The sequence below is a fragment of the Tachyglossus aculeatus genome, chromosome 12 (assembly GCF_015852505.1).
Source record: "Tachyglossus aculeatus isolate mTacAcu1 chromosome 12, mTacAcu1.pri, whole genome shotgun sequence".
NCBI lineage: Eukaryota > Metazoa > Chordata > Mammalia > Monotremata > Tachyglossidae > Tachyglossus > Tachyglossus aculeatus.
In genome coordinates this window covers 18,650,423-18,669,196 of record NC_052077.1, presented here as the reverse complement: position 1 = coordinate 18,669,196, position 18,774 = coordinate 18,650,423, and the positions used below count along the sequence as shown (strand labels likewise).

General features: G+C 38.1%; 1 protein-coding gene across 4 annotated transcripts in view; it reads left to right on the top strand.

The window, feature by feature from the left end:
• SLC10A7 (solute carrier family 10 member 7) overlaps positions 1 to 18,774 on the top strand; it is a 178,102-nt gene that overhangs the window by 103,040 nt on the left and 56,288 nt on the right. For all 4 annotated transcript variants that reach the window (XR_005453411.1, XM_038755107.1, XM_038755106.1 and 1 more), the window contains one exon: positions 17,601 to 17,636. Coding sequence is in view for 3 of the 4 variants with exons in the window: in XM_038755107.1 (XP_038611035.1) it covers positions 17,601 to 17,636 (36 nt within the window). In the remaining variant the exon portion in view is untranslated. The remainder of the gene's footprint in view (positions 1 to 17,600; positions 17,637 to 18,774) is intronic.

Sequence of the window (18,774 nt, the reverse complement as noted above, 5' to 3'; positions counted from 1 at the left end):
ATGTTTTTTAGAAAAATGGTGTGCATAGCAGAGTGAATTATGGAATAGAGAAGGGAGAGACAGGAGGCAGGGAGGTCAGCAAGGAGGCTGTTATAGTAAGGCGGAAGAAGATAAGTGTTTGGGTTAATGTGGTATCAATCAATCAATCAATCATATTTATTGAGCGCTTACTGTGTGCAGAGCACTGTACTAAGCGCTTGGGAAGTACAAGTTGGCAACATATAGAGACAGTCCCTACCCAACAGTGGGCTCGCAGTCTAGAACGGGGAGACAGAGAACAAAACCAAACATATTAACAAAATAAAATAAATAGAATAGATATGTACAAGTAAAATAAATAGAGTAAAAAATATGTACAAACATATATACATATATACAGGTATCAGTTTGGATGGAGAGGAAAGGGCAGATTTTAGTGATGTTGTGAAGATTGAAATGACAGGAATTAGTGATAGATTAAATATGTGGAATGAATGAGAGAGATGAGTCAAGGACAATGCCAGGGTTAAGGGCTTGTGATCCAGGAAGGATGGTGTTGCTGTCTACAGTGACAGGAAAATCAGGTGGGAAAAACTGTTTGGGGGTGGTAGGAGTTTTCTTTATAAGCAAACCAGCCTTGCATGCTTTCAACTCAAAAGTGCTTATGTTATTGATGAACAAACATGACACCTGCTAGAGAATATATGGTTTTCCAAGATGAAGGCTGATGTCTCATGAGAGAAGCCTACAGTCTACTTTCTTTGTCACTTATGATGTGGGGCCAAAGAGAAGTGTTGTTGGATGGCTGATTTGAAATAATTGGTTTCATTATTAAATTTGAGTGATTTGCATCTCCTAAAGTGCTCCAAATTCAGTAAACTGTGGTCATTTATTCCCATCATAATAAACAAAGTTTATTGTACCATATAATTTTTCATATGCCTACTTAAAAAGCCCTTTAATACTTGTGGTAGGAAAGGGGAAATAGGAAAATATATTCATGAAACAATATTTTCTTTGTGGGGGGATCCATTCCTTAATTAGGACTTCTGTTTTCTCAGAAAATAGCATAAAGTGGCAAAATCTATAAGATGGGTGTAAATAAATTCCTGGATAATAAGCCCAAAATGAGTTGTTAGAGGGAAAATTAGACATACCAGATGGTTCTTCCTTGACCGTGAGAATAGAAGTCAAGGAGAGAACATTGACACTGTTCCTCCCAGAATCCTTTATTGCCATTCAGAAACAGAATGCTGAACTGGATGGATCATAGGTGTAGACTTAGTTTTACATTTCTTATATCTGCAGGTAATTAAACCCAAATGTATACATTCTTATATAAGTGTAGCACTTCCAGGGAAGGCAAGACATTCTATCTTTACAGCAGCATGTGAACAAATCAGTGAAAGGCTTGAAAATAGGACTTGGGCTGCAATGTGTACGGACTCAAGTGGAATGTAGCCAGTTACCCGGCTCATTTGCTCCAAAGAGAAAGTCAATCTGAATTATTGAATCCCCAAAGTGGATGTTGGGCTGTCTTCAAGGATCAAATTAACTATATAATTATCAAATTTCTTTCATATTTGGCCTTGAATAAAGCCTTCAAGGTTTTGCTCAGAAAGTTATTACATTGTTTGGAAGCTTTCAGCTAACGTGCACTTTACTTGAGGCAAATCTATGCTTTGAGTACTATGGAAATGATATACCAAGCTCAATGGAGCTCTTGTCGGGAAAGTGTATGTTTTTATACAGGTATCTCCAAAAGATAATCTCTCCAAAATTTGATACCATATTCACATAGTCCACATGCAGCCTGAGGAAATACAGCATGGCTTAGTGGTTAGAGGATGAGCCTGAGAGTCAGAATGACTTGGGTTCCTATTCTCGCTCCACCACTTTGTGTGTCCTTGGGCAAGTCACTTAACTTCTCTGTGCCTCAATTACCTCATCTCTTAAGTGAGGGCTAAAAACTGTGAGTCCCATGTGGGACATGGACTGTGTCCAACTTGATTAGTTTGTATCAACCCCAGTGCTTAGTACAGTACCTGGCAAGTGCTTAACAAATGCCATTAAAAAAAATGCATCAGCTACATACAGCTCTTTTCATCTTATGATCACAAAGCAAATTGCAAATATACCCTCTCCCATCCTTTGGGTAGAGAAACAAAGTTGTCCCAAGATACCCATGTTAAATTTATAAAGAGTTATATTGTGCTAAGTCCTCTTTCTCCACTCCATCTTTTACCACTTAGTCACTAACACAATTTGGCAGAGAAAATGAAACTTTAGTGCGCTGGCGTTGTTAACATATCTATTATTTTTAGTAAATGTCCTTAAAGTGCTCAAATTTGGCAGGCAGAAACAAGCACTCAGTTGAACTGTTATAAAGGCTTTTTTCCTTCTGGCTGTGCATGTGCAAGTCAGCCTGGCAAAGTGGCAAGAGGGGACCTGGGCTCTAATCCTGGCTCTGCCACTTGTCTTCAGTGTGACCTTGGTCAAGTCACTTAACTTTCTGAGCCTCAGTTTCCTCTCTTGTGAAACAGAGATGAAATACCTGCTGAAATACCTCTTGTGACTTGGAGATGAAATGGCCCTTAGACTGTGAGCCCCATGGGTGACAGAGACTGTGTCTGACCTGATTATCTTGTATCTACCTAAGTACTTAATACAGTGCTTGGCACAGAGTAAGTACTTAAATTCACAAGTATCATCACTATCTTTTTGTATCTTATTTGTTAAGTAGGATGGAGAATAGGTCTTTATTCCGCACTTTACAGATGTCAGCTAAGGCACGGAGAAGTTAAATGACTTCCCCAAGGCCACATGGTAGGAAATTGGTGAGGTGGGCATTAGAACCTAGGTCCTTTGACTCCCAGGTTCTACTAGGGCATGCTGCTTATCATTATTTTTATTATATATTATTTGGGGGCTAGTTGGAGTCTATCTGAGAAAAGACTCTTAGTAAATCTGCATTTCTGGAAAATAGTTTGAATAATTCAGATTGTGGTAACTTGCACCTCTATTATAGTAGTTCAAGGAAAAGAATAACAGAAAATTTTCAGCATCTGAATTCCAGAATTTAGGGAAAAAAATCTGGCCAACTCGCTCTATTATGGGGTTAAGTAATTTAGTGGATGCTCGTAATAGTTATGTATGGAACACATATAAGGACTATTGTAGTAAGTGGTAATGAGTTTGGTGCTACAGGGTGGCTAATTGCTGCTTGTGAATTTTTTTAAGATGCTCGATTTGGCATTTGCATAAAATGATTGTTAAAAATTCTAAGGCCTAGAAAGTAACTTTTTCTAAGACTCTTATTGCTTTATTCAGTGCCCATTATAGCACTTTGAATCCTGGGGAAAATATTGTAACCATTTTTAATGTTGAAGTAAGAGCATTGATTTAGTTTCTAAATCTTTTCCAGGTATTCATTAATGGTGTTTTACCATTGATCTTCAAACATGATTTCATTGTTATAAACTTAGCTGAATAACATGTTATATACCCAGAAATTAATATTACATACTCTTTGCCCTGTTGCTTACCATTTATATTATCACAAAATTATTTTTATTGTCAGGCTTAAAAAAATCTTCCCAGAGTTTTGCAGCACAATAATTTACTTATAAATATGCTGTAGTTCAGAAAATTTGCATGAATTTAAATGATATGCTTTATGTACTGTTGTTTCTTCCATAAAAGACAGAGTATTCTTTCAACACTGGGTCCCTAAATTCTTAAATATTCTTTGACACCTCATAGGAAAAAGAAACTAAGTCAATTCCCCCTAATATTTGTAAAGCATTTTGGGGTGCCAAGGGTGGTTTTTTATTTTTATTTTACACTTGAAACAAAATACACAAATACATTGAAAAATGGTAGAATAATGAAATTCCTACAATACTCCACAAATTAAAAATTTTAAGTTCCTTAAAATATCACACATTATAAATTCCTATTCTTAATATTCATGGGCTTCAAGAGGGGATATAAAATTATTAAGTGAGAAGCAGTTAATGCTATTGAGCACTCCTTGAACTGTAATTAGCACTTGGGAGAGAGTTACCGAGTTAATGGACATGATCCATGCCCGCAAGGAGTTTACAGTCTAGCTGGGGGAATCAGAAACTGAAATAAAATACAGGTAATGAAAAGCAACAGAGTGTAAGTATTTGTACATAAGTGTGTTTGAGTGGAGGAGGAAGCTAAGAATTTTCATAACTACCAACCGGATTTGGTCACAATCAATCAGTGGTATTCATTGAGTATTTATTATGGGCCGAGCACTGTACTTAACGCTTGGTAGAGTACAGTACAACAGAATTGTATTCCTAATATTGCTAAGGTTGGATGTTTTAACAAAAAAGATTCAAATGTAATTATTTCCTGTTTTTAAAAGTTGGTTAATCTTATTTTATGGGAAAATATGCTACTTTTCTGCATATATGAAATAAATGGCCCAGAATGAATTTGTATATAAGCAATATGGTTTGTTGGGTTAAAATATTACTTACTACCTTTACCTCTAAGCCAAACTTTTTATTTGATTGCTGACTTTGTTTCATGTTTGCCATTCTGATTTTTTTCAAGTAAAATTTCAATTCAGTTTTCATACATTTCTGAAATTAAATTAGTGTTTTAGGGGTTAATCATATTTGTCCTTTTCAGATTTCCCACTTTATTATCCTCTGTGCTGTGTTTTCTAAAGTCTCCCCCTTCTAGATTGTTAGCCTGTTGTTGGGTAGTGACCGTCTTTATATGTTGCCAACTTGTACTTCCCAGGCACTTAGTACAGTGTTCTGCACACAATAAGAGCTCAATAAATATGACTGAATGAATGAATAAAGTCACAATCAAATGGCAAACCTGTGATTTTGCTCCATTCTAGAAATCCCTGACAAGCCTATGACACTGGCTACTGCTACAGCTGTATGTTCTATTTATAATTGATGTTTTAAGGCTGGGCAGAAAACACCAGTACAAATGCAGTGTGGATTATCATACTGTGGGTTTTTTTTTTAAGTTCTTTTAATTTTCCAAGTCTAACTAGAAATAGCAAAATCTTAGAAGGATAGTCTGGAAGGAATAAGCTTGCATTCCACATAAACAATTTCTTCCTGTAAGGACAGAGCATTTTACAGCTGAAGAAGGGGTCAGTGATCTAAACATCTGAATTTGATCATCAACTCAAAATTTTTAGTACAGTATTATTAGCACATCTTTCCAGCACATATCCTTGGGATGTCTCATTTAATTTGGGGTTTAGTTGGATATTCACAAAGTTTTGGTGTTTTTTTTATGCTGCAGGACCTGGTATTGAGAATGACATTTTTAAATAGAATAATTAGATTCCTTTATTTAATAAATTCTCAAATCCTGTGTCTTAGCAAGCAGTGTGAGAACTGTGAGTTGTGAATGTAGTACGTTATCTAATGTCTGTGTTTTGGACTCTATCCTAAAGAGTATTAATCAGTGGCTATATGAGAGTTAACATGGTATAAAGATTTGTGTGGTGGAATGGTGGATGAATCACACGTATCTGAATTCTGACAATATTAAATATTCTTTAGTCTAAAAAGAGTGGTTCTTTTTCCTGTTTTTCTTCTGGAAAATGAGATAATAGTCAGGGGGAGGTGCGGATAGAGCTCGATTAGGTTTAAATTTTTCATTTTATAGATCTGTCAAAAATATTTTACAGCCTTAAATAAAATCTTGCTGAGGACTAAAATGGAAATAATTCATAGTTATACTTAATTTATATATGTTATATTATCTCTGATAGGCTCTTGTTAAAAAAGAGTATTTAGAAAGAGATTTATGTCAAATTATTACTATGTACACTTGGTATAGCTGAGCATTTTGTGGGTTGTCATTCTGGAGGTAAAGATTTATTTTCCACTTCTCAACACATCTCCTAAACCCCAGACCTATGATGAAACTCCACTATCACCACTTCCTCATTTCTTTACCTCTTCAATACAGTTCAAAAAGTGAAGAATTTGCTACAAATCCTTTCACTAGACTATGCCCTAATATGCAAATGTTTTTGAACCAATTTCAGAACTGAAAATAACCAAGTCTGTATACCAGCTTTCCCTGGTAAACCCTTGGCCCAAAAAGGAGCTCCATCAGTGATAATTAAATGAATACTCTCCTTGAATTTATTATCTAGATCCAAATTGTCCAATAATGCAACCTTAGAATCAACCAATCAGTGGTATTTATTGAGCACTTACTAAGTGCAGAGTACTGTTCTAAGCTGTTGGGAGAGTACAACAGAATTTGCAGAAACATTCCCTGCCCATAATGAACTTACAATCTAAGAGGTGTAAATGCAATTGAAGGAATGAACAAATAGAAAAGTAAATTTAAAAGGCCAAGTCCTTTGGGAGTTTCATAAAGAATGATAACTACTTGGAAGTAAGCTTCAGACTAAATGAACGCCCAGTGAGCAGTTGTAATGTCTTAACCTTCTAGACAGCTGTGAAACCTGTATGGTCAATATAACCTATGTTCTCCTTTTCCATTAGTGCCATGAGTTCTATTTGTGCCATGTACCTACTATACTTAGCGTATGGCAGCACAGAATCACAAATGGCACTCAGATCACATTTTCACTGGCAGGGCATCCCAACAGCTGCTCTGTGATTAAGTGAAGTGAGAGGGCCTTAATCATCATGGAATTTGTTAACTGTTTACTCAATTTTCTAAGCGCTGAGGTAGATACAAGCTAGGTTGGACACAGTCCCCATCCCATACGGCGCTCCCAATCTAAGTAGAAGGGAGATAGAGAAGAAGCATGGCTTAGTGGAAAGAGCGCGGGCTTTGGAGTCAGAGGATGTGGGTTCTAATCCCACCTCCACCACTTCTCTGCTGTGTGACCTTGGGCAAGTCACTTAACTTCTCTGTGCCAGTTCCCTCATCTGTAAAATGGGGATTAAAAGTGTGAGTCCCACGTGAGACAACCTGATTACCCTGTACCTACCCCAGTGTTTAGAACAGTGTTTGGCACATAGTAAGCACTTAAAAAATACCATCATTATTATTATTGTTATCAGGTTTTGAATCCCCATTTTACAGATGAGGAAACTGAGGCACAGAGAAGTTAAGTGACTTGCCCAAGGTCACATAGCAGGCAAGTAGCAAAGCTGGGATTTGAACCCAGGACCTCTAACTCTCAGGCCTATTCTCTTTTCCTTAGGCCATGCTGCAGCAAAGGACAGCATTTACATGTGTGGAAGGGACTACAGGTCTCCTATCAGTTGCACCAAGCACAGTCTTATATTGATAAAATCGCATTTTTGTTAGACATCTTCAAAACCTGAAGCCTATCCATAGATAAATGGAAAGTGGGGAGAGAGACTATGAATGAAAATCATGACTGCTAATTGTCGTTTAGTTTTCCTTGTCCTGACACCCCCCCCCCCCCCGCCAAAAAAAAATGACTTTGGCATATCTGCTGTGTCATTCAGCAAAATGAGCATTCCTACAGACAGGAGTCCATCAATCAGTAGTATTTATTGAGCACTTAGTATAAGCAGAACACTGTACTAAGTGCTTCGGAGATTGCAATACCTTATTTGCCTTTTTTAGACTATTCCCTGGTTGATATTTCTGTTCCCTTTCCAAAGTTGTTACTGTTTGAAATTTCTGATGATTGATAGCTGTACTTCGGATCCTGGTGAGAGGCTTATGCCTCATCTAATGCAGTAATGTAGTCTACATATTTTCTTTTGGATTTAGCGTTTAGGCTTTACATGACATGGACACTCAGAGCCATAAGCAGTAGTGCATTAGTCATTAGAGAAGTTATTTACCTGAAACATTAATTTTTCCAAGACACAGAACTGTAACCCACATCACAATTGGAATCTTTTATTCCTTCCTTATTGTTTTTAACTAGTTTATTCATGTCCATAATGCTTGAACTTCAGCTTCTTCACAGTTATGAAGGAACTGAAAGTAAGAGGGCGATAACTTCTGTAATCCTGAACAGGGGCAGGTACCAGCTAATATCAAATGCTCTTTGAGCAGCTCATCACTGGATTTTGGTGAACTCTTGACCATTCTAGTTCGTCACCTAACCGAGCAGCTATTCCATTCCCCTGGATAGAGACAATCTTTAAATGATCAATCTGTGTTGAAACATCAACAGAGAGCAAACATTCCAGACAAGTACTTTCTATTAGTACTTTCTCTTAAGGTAGTCTTTATGAAGATTTTTCTTTTAAAATAACTTGCTTTCCTCTGGAAATATGTAAATACCTGTTATCCAACTAGCATGAAGATTTAATGACAGGCCAGATACGGTTGGAAAAATGTTCTCCTATATGGCAAGTGTTCGTAAACATTTGCATGTGTGTTTGTGAGCTGTACCCATAATTATATGGATGCAATTGGGTCAGACCAGTGGTCGAATCCTGTCCAGTATGCTGACTTTCTTAATGACTTCAGGACATGGATTGAATGAATGAATGACATTTGGAAGAACCTTAAGATGATTGCCCTCCTTGACATTTGGGGACATATCTATCATTCCTAACTTTTCCCCTTCTAACTCCTTCCTGTCTTTCCTTCTAGTGGTTCATTATGAACATCTCGTCCGTGAATTTGTACAAAGTCATTTTGAACCTACTGGTTTCTTCTGAATTTCCTATGGTAATCAATTCAATTTGCTTCCCATTTACTGTGTGATGGGTATTTTCTTTCATTTGTATTAATCTACCATCTTTCAGCTCCATGTGTGCCCCCTCATCTTGGTACTGTGAAATTTGTTGAACAACAATTCTTGTTGCCCTCTCCACATTATCCATGCCTTCGTAGATTTCAATTATGTCTTCCCTGAGCCTGTGTCTTTCTGGAGCATGAATTAAGACAGGTTAGAAATTTGAGAGAGAGAGAGAGAGAGAGAAATAGTCTAGTCACTCGGGAAAATAGAAAAGGAGAGGATAAAGTAATCAGAGTTAAGAATCCAGAACTGTAATTTAGGAAATGCATAATTTAATTTTTCTCAACAGAAAATTGGGCATGAACTTTTAGGCTATTTTAGTCATGTTGATAGAATTACTTAAGCTATTTTAAGGTAATTAAAAAGTGTAACTGCTAAAGAATGTGACCTCATTGTAGTGGCATTTATTAAGTGTGTTTACAGGCGTTGGAAGAAGATATAATTATGAAAGAGGGGCATGTGTTCCTCAATTAGTTAATTGCCAGAACATCTTTGTCATGTCATTTTAGTCCTTTTATATCTTTGGCTGCTTCTAGAAAGTTCCTCAAAAGATCTTACATGTAGATATATATGTATAGAATCAACAGCATAATTAATTCAACAATGTGGAACTTCTGAAGAGATGGTATAAAGGTCCCACAGCACCACCTAGTGCAAAGACATTTCATATAGCATAATATTTTTGTAATTCTGTGGTATTGGGAATATTTTTTATTGGTAAGTACTAAACAAATAGAAAACAATTTGATTAAGTGGAATTAGAACCAGAACTGTAAAAGTAATGTTTTAATTCAGTAATTTTCCTAATTTTCCCCTCTGATGAAGAAGCTTACTACCTCATTTTGGAATATTAAACAGTATGCAGACTCATTTCAGTCATTTGGTAATTATTCACTCTAGTCTGCCCCACTAAAAGTTAATAACATTACCTTTATTTTATAGGGGAATCTAGCAGAGGGACAAAAAAGTGATCTGCCCATGGAAAAATCGTTTTTCAAAATTTTGGGGAAACTTTGTCATTCACTTTAATTCTCTTGCTACTGCAGTAGTCAAAGGCAAATTAGTTTTCAGTTGGTAGTAGGTCTTCCTTACACAAGTATATGAGTATTTACCTGGATGCATGTCCCTATACCCATGGTCTCCATTATGTGAGTGAAGAATAACATGTACACATTTCGGAAAAGCATTAACAAGAGTTATGAATGTTTTTAATAATGAGATTCAAACAATTTCTAAGTCCATACTTCTAAGACCAAGAAGACCACTACACTAACAGATTGGGGAACTACAGTAGAAATTTTGCCCCCCCAGATTTGTCCATGAAAATTACTACAATAGAGCAGCAGTTAGGATGCCATCATGCTGCACAGCATACCCTTTCTGCAAAGAAAGTTCAGTTGTGGAAATTTAGGAGAACCATCTGTAATAATGATAGTAATAATAATGATAATAAGTATGATATTTGTTAAGCATTTACTATGTGCCAGGCACTGTTCTAAGTGGTGGGGAGGATACAAGCAAATCAGGTTGGACACAGTCCCTGCCCCCCCATGGGGCTCACAGTCTTAATCCTCATTTTACAGATGAGGTAACAGACACAGAAAAATGAAATGACTTGCCCAATACCACAGAGCAGACAAGTGGCAGAGCCGGGATTAGAATCCCAGGCCTGTGCTCTCTCTACTACACCATACTGCTTCTATATGAGTCTGTATGAATTAATTGTATAAACCTTCACCTAATCACACACACACAAAATGGTCACAACTAATTTTGCTTAGCCAAACATGATTCTTCATTTTATGAGGGTTTAAGTGAAGGTAAAGTCCCTTATTTCTTACCCCATAACCAAAATGATCCAGGAAAGTGATGTGAGATCCTGTGAATATATTTCTTGTCCATTTTTTTTATGTTATATAAGCACTCACTATGTGCCAGGCACGGTACTATGTTCTGGGGTAGATACAAGCTAATCATGTTGGACACTGTCTACATCCCACATGGGGCTCACAATCTTAATCCCCATTTTACAGATGAGGTAACTGAGGCGCAGAGAAGTTAAGTGACTTGCCCAAGGTCACACAGAAGACAATTTCAAGTTGAACAGTGCTGTAGTCAGTCAAGAAAGAGCATTACATCACACATTCAAAATGACAGACTCAAAGGTGTGCTTGTGAGGCAGAACACAGTATGGGAGGTTCTTACTGCAGAAGAGGGTCATACTGGAAATAGATATTCATAGGCATTTAAGGTATATGTATTGTTGGGCTCCCGTGTGATTTTTCTTGTATGAATGGCAGAGCTTTCAAGAATGAGAATAACCTCAGTGAGGTTTGCCTGTAGTGACACTGGAAGCGGCATGGAGAAACAGCATGGTGTAGTGAGTAGAGCATAGGCCTGAGAGTCAGAAGGTCATGGGGTCTAATCCCAGTCCTGCCACTTGTCTGCTGTGGGACCTTGGGTAAGTGCCATCACTTCTCTGTGCTTCAGTTACCTCATCTATAAAATGGGGATTGAGACTATGTGCCCTATGTGGGACAGGGTCTGTGTCCAACCCAATTTTCTTGTATCAACCCCGACGCTTAGTACAGTACCTTGCACACTGTAAGCGCTTAACAAATACCACAATTAATTCATTAAAATGGGGATTGAGACTGTGAGTCCCTGTGTGGGACAGGGTCTGTGTCCAGCCTGATTAGTTTGTATTCACTCCAGCACTTAGTACAGTGCCTAGACATAGAAAGTGCTTACCGAATACCATCATCATCGTCATCAAAAGTTGACTTGGCATTCTTGTTAAACAGGATATCTGTATTTGCAACATATGATTTGTGTGAGGCAGTTGGTAATACCAGTGGTCATATTCATCAAAAACACTTAGGTACTCCCAAGATTTGTGCATAGTGGGGCACAAGAATCAACTTATGGGGAAAAAAAAGCTTGAAAGTTGAACACTGGGATAGAAGGGGAGGAGTTTCTATTGCTCAGTATCACTGGTGATGATGACACGTGTGTTCATTCTTATGAATGACACGTGGGTTCATTCTCAATGAAACTAAGTAACAGTCAGTGGAATAGCACCATCAGACATCACCAGCCAAGAAATAGTTCAAAACACAGCCTCAGTCAATCAATCAAGTGTTTTTATTTAGCACTTACTTTGTGCAGAATACTGTACTAAGTGCTTGGGAGAGTACACTATAACAAATTTGGTAGATGTGTTCTGTGCTCTCAAGGAGCTAACTACTTCAAACTTGTGGCATATTTATTGTGGAACAGAGAAGGAGCCGTGTTGGTGGACTCTGTGCCATGATTGAGTGCCATGATTAACTCAGGGAAGTTGTTTGAAACCCTTAAGAAAAAACTCAGCATGGCTGACACATGGAAAAGGCGCTGGTCTCTTTCACACCCATAGTTTCACATCAGGATGCTGTCTTACAGCCTGAGTCGTCCACCCTCAGATTTATGCCTCTTTGCTCCACTAACGGATAGATCACAAGATTTTGAAGGTAACAGTTTAATGAAGAAAAAAGTTCAGTGCTGTGAGGAGAATCCATCATCTGCTTTCATGATGGCAAAATTGCATAGGTAGACAGAGTATGTAGAAAAACAACTTTCATATTTGTCACATGTATTCATTTGTAGTGTAATTTTGTAATTTTCATTCCCATTGGAGTGATGTTAGTAACAAAATGAACATTCTTTTCATATAAATTTATGCCAGTTTATGACTTTCCACCAAAACAGTGTACTGCATAAATTCAGACTGCACTGTTCTTTTAAATTACTTGAACTCCAACGTTGTTCTTAGTAATAATAATAATAATAATAATGGCATTTATTAAGTGCTTACTATGTGCAAAGCACTGTTCTAAGCGCCGGGGAGGTTACAAGGTGATCAGGTTGTCCCGTGGGGGGCTCACAGTCTTAATCCCCATTTTACAGATGAGGTAACTGAGGCGCAGAGAAGTTAAGTGACTTGCCCAAAGTCACACAGCTGACAATTGGCGGAGCTGGAATTTGAACCCATGACTTCTGACTCCAAAGCCCGTGCTCCTTCCACTGAGCCATGCTGCTTCTCAGCCACGCTGCTTCTCAGTAGTGTTCTTGGTGTATAAAACTGTCGTATAATTACTAAGAGTCCTAGTGTGTAACACTTGCCTTCTGCTGGGGAACTGGAAAAATTATTTTATTATATTATTTTAATTTCCTGAAAGATATGTTAAGTTCGTTATTTCATTGCCTCCTAGAATCCAGAACCATTGATATCAAAATGTTTGCAAGGAATAAAAATGTAAAAATGCAGTCCCCTCTAAAGAGAAGTGTGTCAAAATGAAGGCTAGACTCTAAACTCGTTATGGACCGGGAACATTTCTGCTCTTTCTGTTTTATTGTATTCTCCTAAGTGTTGAGTACAGTGCTCTGCACATAATAAGCACTCAATAAATGCCTTTGATTGATTGAAGACTACTAAGTCTAATGCCAGAGGGGCATATCTAAAGGCATTTACCAAACTAGCTCTCTTCCTTCCTTCAAACGCTCACCTCCTCCAGGAAGCCTTCCCAGACTGAGCCCCCTTTTTCTTCTTCTCCTCCCCATCCCCACCCTCTGCCCTATCTCCTTCCTCTCCCCACAGCACTTGTATATATTTGTACAGATTTATTACTCTATTTATTTTACTTGTACATAGTTACTATTCTATTTATTTTGTTAATGCTGTGCATATAGCTATAATTCTATTTATTCTGACAGTTTTGACACCTGTCTACATGTTTTGTTTTGTTGTCTGTCTCCCCCTTCTATACTGTGAGCCCGTTGTTGGGTAGGGACAGTCTCTATGTGTTGTCAACTTGTACTTCCTAAACACTTAATATAGTGCTCTACACACAGTAAGTGCTCAATAAATTCAATTGAATGAATTTAGAATTATCAATCATCAATATCACCTACTGAGCACCTGATGTTCACAGCAGGTAGGTGGTCAGTACAGTGATCTGTGGCATTTCAGTAGTTGGCCTTCTACTACTGAAGATAGAAACAAATAGAAACCATAGGAAAACATTCCAACATGTGAAGACATGACACATCCCAAATATTGAGGAACCCCCCATAGCAGAAGAATCACAGAAAATGGCAGAGCACTGGACCTAATGGCATATTTACTGGGATCTACAAACACGAAGTGTATATATGTATATATGTTTGTATATATTTATTACTCTATTTATTTTACTTGTACATATCTATTCTATTTATTTTATTTTGTTAGTATGTTTGGTTTTGTTCTCTGCCTCCCCCTTTTAGACTGTGAGCCCACTGTTGGGTAGGGACTGTCTCTATATGTTGCCAACTTGTACTTCCCAAGCTCTTAATACAGTGCTCTGCACACAGTAAGCGCTCAATAAGTACGATTGATTGAAGTGTACACCCTGCAGAAACATTTACACAGCTCTTTCTCAACAGATGGAACACTAAGGAGATGCCACAGGGGCTCAAAAAAGTCATCACCTTCAAGGAGAAAGATAAAGGATCAGATTGAAGCAGCTCATTATTCTGTTGGCTACAGAGTCTCAGAGTTACAGTCTCTGAACTGTAGCTCATTGTGGACAGGGAACATGTCTGCCAACACTCGCACTCTCTCAAGCACTTAGTACATATTAAGTGCTTAATAAATACTGCTGATTGATTTATTGGCCAGGTCAAGCACTTTATGCATTACTCTGCACACAGTAAGTGCTCAGTAAATAGCATTGATTGATGGGTAGCCACAGACTTCCTGAATCAGCTACTGAAGAATATTATGGATCGAACTCTCCTAAAATCTTCAGGGCACAGTGTTGCCCAGCTGGCTTGATCTCTGCAGCACGTTACCTCTAGGGAAAGTGTAGGTGCAGCCCCAAGTTGTCTCTAGGGTTTTCATATAGGTATATGTAGACTGTGGATATTGATTAGAAAAAGCAGGAATACATCATCAAAGTTCATGAGAACCTATTTTAAAATCTGAACAATTTGTAGATATTCCCAATTGGAAAATCCTTTCAAAGACAGATTTATGTAAAATCCTTGGAAATACTGACAGGGTTGGTAAGACTGATATCTTTTTGTCTCCTAAATGTGGTAAGAGACCAGACTTTAAATGGCAACACTTTGTTTCTTTTAAAATGTTTTTCTTTATGGTCTTTGAGTTCTGACTTTAGTACTGGCTCTGTCTAATATCTTCAATTCCATCAACGGCGTATTGGGAAGAAAGGTCACTGCTCAGAAATGCTGTAATCGAAGAAACCAGTCTACTAAATGTACGCTGGCAGGGTTGATTTAGTGGCCACTGTAGGAAAGAAGGTCTTCAGGTCCAGGTGTGAATGCTATTGAAATCAATATCGGGAGGCAGGATGAGTGGGATCCAGAGCTAAGAAGTCATCTTGCAGTGACCTTAAGTGATGCCAACTTGAATGTACCATTATTTGATTCCTTCTAGTACCTTGAATTCATCATCCCTTTGAATATATGTGTATTTTGCTTCAGTGAAAAAATGCACTTTTTGTACAGCTTGTCCTAAAGAATCATTCCGGAGGAAGTATAAATAAGGTGCCAACTTTAGTACCTACTTGACCATTTTAATAACTGCCATGAAACATTGATTAAATATATCTTTTGATAACCATTTCCTGTTTAGAATAATAATAATAATGATGGTATTTGTTAAGCACTTACTGTGTGCCAAGCGGTGTTCTAAGTGCTGGGGTAGATAACAAGGTTATGAGGTTGTCCTACGAGGAGCTCACCGTCTTAATCCCCATTTTACAAATGAGGGAACTGAGTCACAGAGAAGTTAAGTGATTTATAAATACGTGTACTATGGTCTCTTCAATTTTACCATTTGCGTGAGTCCTCCCGCAGCGCAGTGCATTCACGGGTTCATAACGTGTCTGATTCTGATTCTATTTGGAGCCATACTTTATATTAGTATTTCAGGTCATGCTGATTTTTTTTTCTCCTTTCCACTAAAATAATCATTGAAATATATTCAGCCAATCTTTCACATCAGAGGTGTAAATGGATTTCCTGAAAGTTTCTCAGCACATTGTGAAAGGCAAGTCAAATCACTCTGTGACTTTGACTCCATTATGGACAGCAGGCAGAGAGCTTAACACCCCACCCCAACTTTGAGGATGCTAAAATTGTGTTGTGACCTTGCATCAAAAAGGACGGGCCACAGTGATCTGTCAGACAGACCAATCTTCAATCCGCTTATATCTGTGCACTCAACTATTTATAGCACTCATCCAGAAAAGACAAGAGGGGAGCCAGATGGAGTTTTAAATGATGGTGTTTCACAGTGGACTAGGTATAATATACAAATTTTTCCATATTTGCCTTCAGCAACATTTGCTGTTCCAGTTTCACTATATAGTTCACCCTCTTTATCACGGATATCTCTGAAGTTTTAACAGTGTTAAAATCAACAAGATTAAAAAGTTTCTGCTCCTTCTTCCCTGAGCCTGTCAGTGGCACATTTCACAGCCTGATTTTCACTCTGCCCACCAAGAGAAGGGTTTGGATCCAAAGTCACATTGTACGTTCTTCTGAGCTAATTGCATCAGGTTTCTGTGCCACTTCTTCCCAGCCTTATATCTTATGTATTACAATAATAATGATGATAATAATAATAGTGGTATTAAGCACTTAGTGTGTGTCAAGCACTGTTTTAAGCACTGGGGTAGATACAAGTTAATTAGGCTGGGTGAGGTCCCTATCCTACATGAGGTTTCATAATATAAGTAGGAGGGAGAATAGGTACTGAATCCCTATTTTACAGATGAAGAATTGAGGCACAGAGAAGTTAAGTAGCTTATCCAAGTTCACACAGCAGGCAAGTGGCAGAATGAGATTAGAGCCTAAGCTTGTGCTCTTTCCACTAGGCCATGCTGCTGCTCTATGCCTCAGTTTGCTACTCTGAAAAATGGGGATGAGATACCTGCTCTCCTACCTCTTTGATTATGGGCCCAGTTTGGAACATGGAATGAGTTAATCTGATTATCTCATATCTGCTTCAGTGCTTAGAACAGCACTTGGCACATAGTAGGCATGTAATTAATAGCATCTTTAAATTGTGATAAGTTGTGAAATAGGCAGAACTGGGTAAGGGAATGGCATCATTTGGTGCTGTAAAGCCGAAACTTGTCACGTTAACTCCCAACTCAAACAACTCACTGTAAAGATTTGCCCTTAAGAAACCTAAAAACTTGTATTCTGCCTGATCGTCTCCAGCCTCAAACCTGTTCCCTGTCACTGAAGAAAACAAATCTTTTGCCTCTCTCCGCCTAGGGGAGGTGAAGGGACTGGGGAGATCCCAGTGACTAAATTAGATGAAAGACTAGCCTTCTACCATGGAGACGTAGAGTCTAATCAAGTGAAATGAGTTTTGAGATCTCAGCTCATTTCCTAGGGGAGATCAGTTCACATTATAAAATCACGACATCTCATTCATCACAGCTGACGTGGTCTTTGCACAGGAGAGGGCCACAACTGGGATTGAACCACCTGTCTTCTCTAGAAGAGGGGCACTTTATCCAAGTTAGTAGAAAGCTCTGCCGGCATCAGCCTGTACCTCCATAATGCACATGTAATGCGCAAGGAGGACTTTGCTCCAAAAAATAAAAGGCAAGTTTAAGGAAGATTGGTGATTGTACTTTTAACACCAGTGAATACAAATAACTCTCCCGCAGTTGCTAAGGGGTTCTTTCCAGCCCAAACTTCCCTCGTTTTTATCTCACAGATTTTATTAAACCAAAGTGAGAATAAGTATTTCCATGTATCAGGGTTTAAAAGCAGCAAAGAAAGCATTCTGTTTTCCAGGCTGATAAACGATTATCATCTCTTTTATTTCTTTCAGGGCATCATTATAACACCTCTGCTACTGCTGCTTTTTGTGAGTATTTTGATGTGAAGTCTTTAATCCTTTTTATTAAAAATCAACTACAACCTGTTAGAGAAGGTCATTAGGAAAAAAAATAGAAGTTTGGAATTCTTGGCATGGCTTGCATAGGACTTTTTGAATCATTCTTTGAGTAGAATTGCTTTTTATTAATATCAGTAAGGCAGCCTCCTCCGGGCAATGTGAAGCCACCTGGCTGAGCTGATTGGGTGCAAGATTAGGATATGGATGTCTGAGCTCAGCTCCTGGCTGCACTATTGATTTGTTAATAGTTCATGGGTTCATTGCTTAAATTCTGTCCTTGCATTTTCTCATCAGCTGTCTGGCTCCGTGGATGCTGGATTAGCAATTGTTGAGTTGAAAAAAGGAACTGTTTTGCCACCAAGCACTTGAGGAATTAGATGAGCTATAAAGATAATAGTAGCAACTAATTAAATCTCAAAAAGAATAAAGCGCTTTTAATCATTAGTAGCACCTAATGTATTTTACAAATTGTGTATTCTTCCTTTTTTCCCTTCCCACTATCTTTTTATGTGAATTGAAATGCAGCCAAAATGCATCCACCCGTAGTGTAACTGCTATGTCTGGCAGCACCCAGAAATGTCCCATCAGTTTCTTAACTAATAGAAACTTCAGGAGGAAACTCTAAATTTAGACTGTAATTGCCCAACCAAAATTTGACCAAATTAACGGAGTGAAGGCTTCCGTTCTTACAAAAAGTATCGTGAGACAGTTATTGGAGACCAGCAAGAACAGGACTGTAATTCTTCATCCTGACTCAATGATGTTACCATGAAGAGTGCTTTGCACATAGTAAGCACTTAATACATGCTATCATTATTATTATGAAGAGCACGAACCTGCCTCCTATGTTCTGTTTCAATCCTAGAGTTATCAGTCAAGATGAATTCCTTCCTAAGTATTCTACATTTTTCTAATGACCAATTGTCGAAACAGTAATACACTGGATAAGTCATGCATTGCCACGGTAGCTGTCTTCCTTATGACAGCAAGCACCATCCCTATAGTTGCCCTCTTAAGATGACCACTTTAAGAGAAATTGTTGGAGCTAAAGTGGGAAGCCTTGATGGATGTTCATTCAGTTGTATGTGATGGGTGACTCTAAATCACC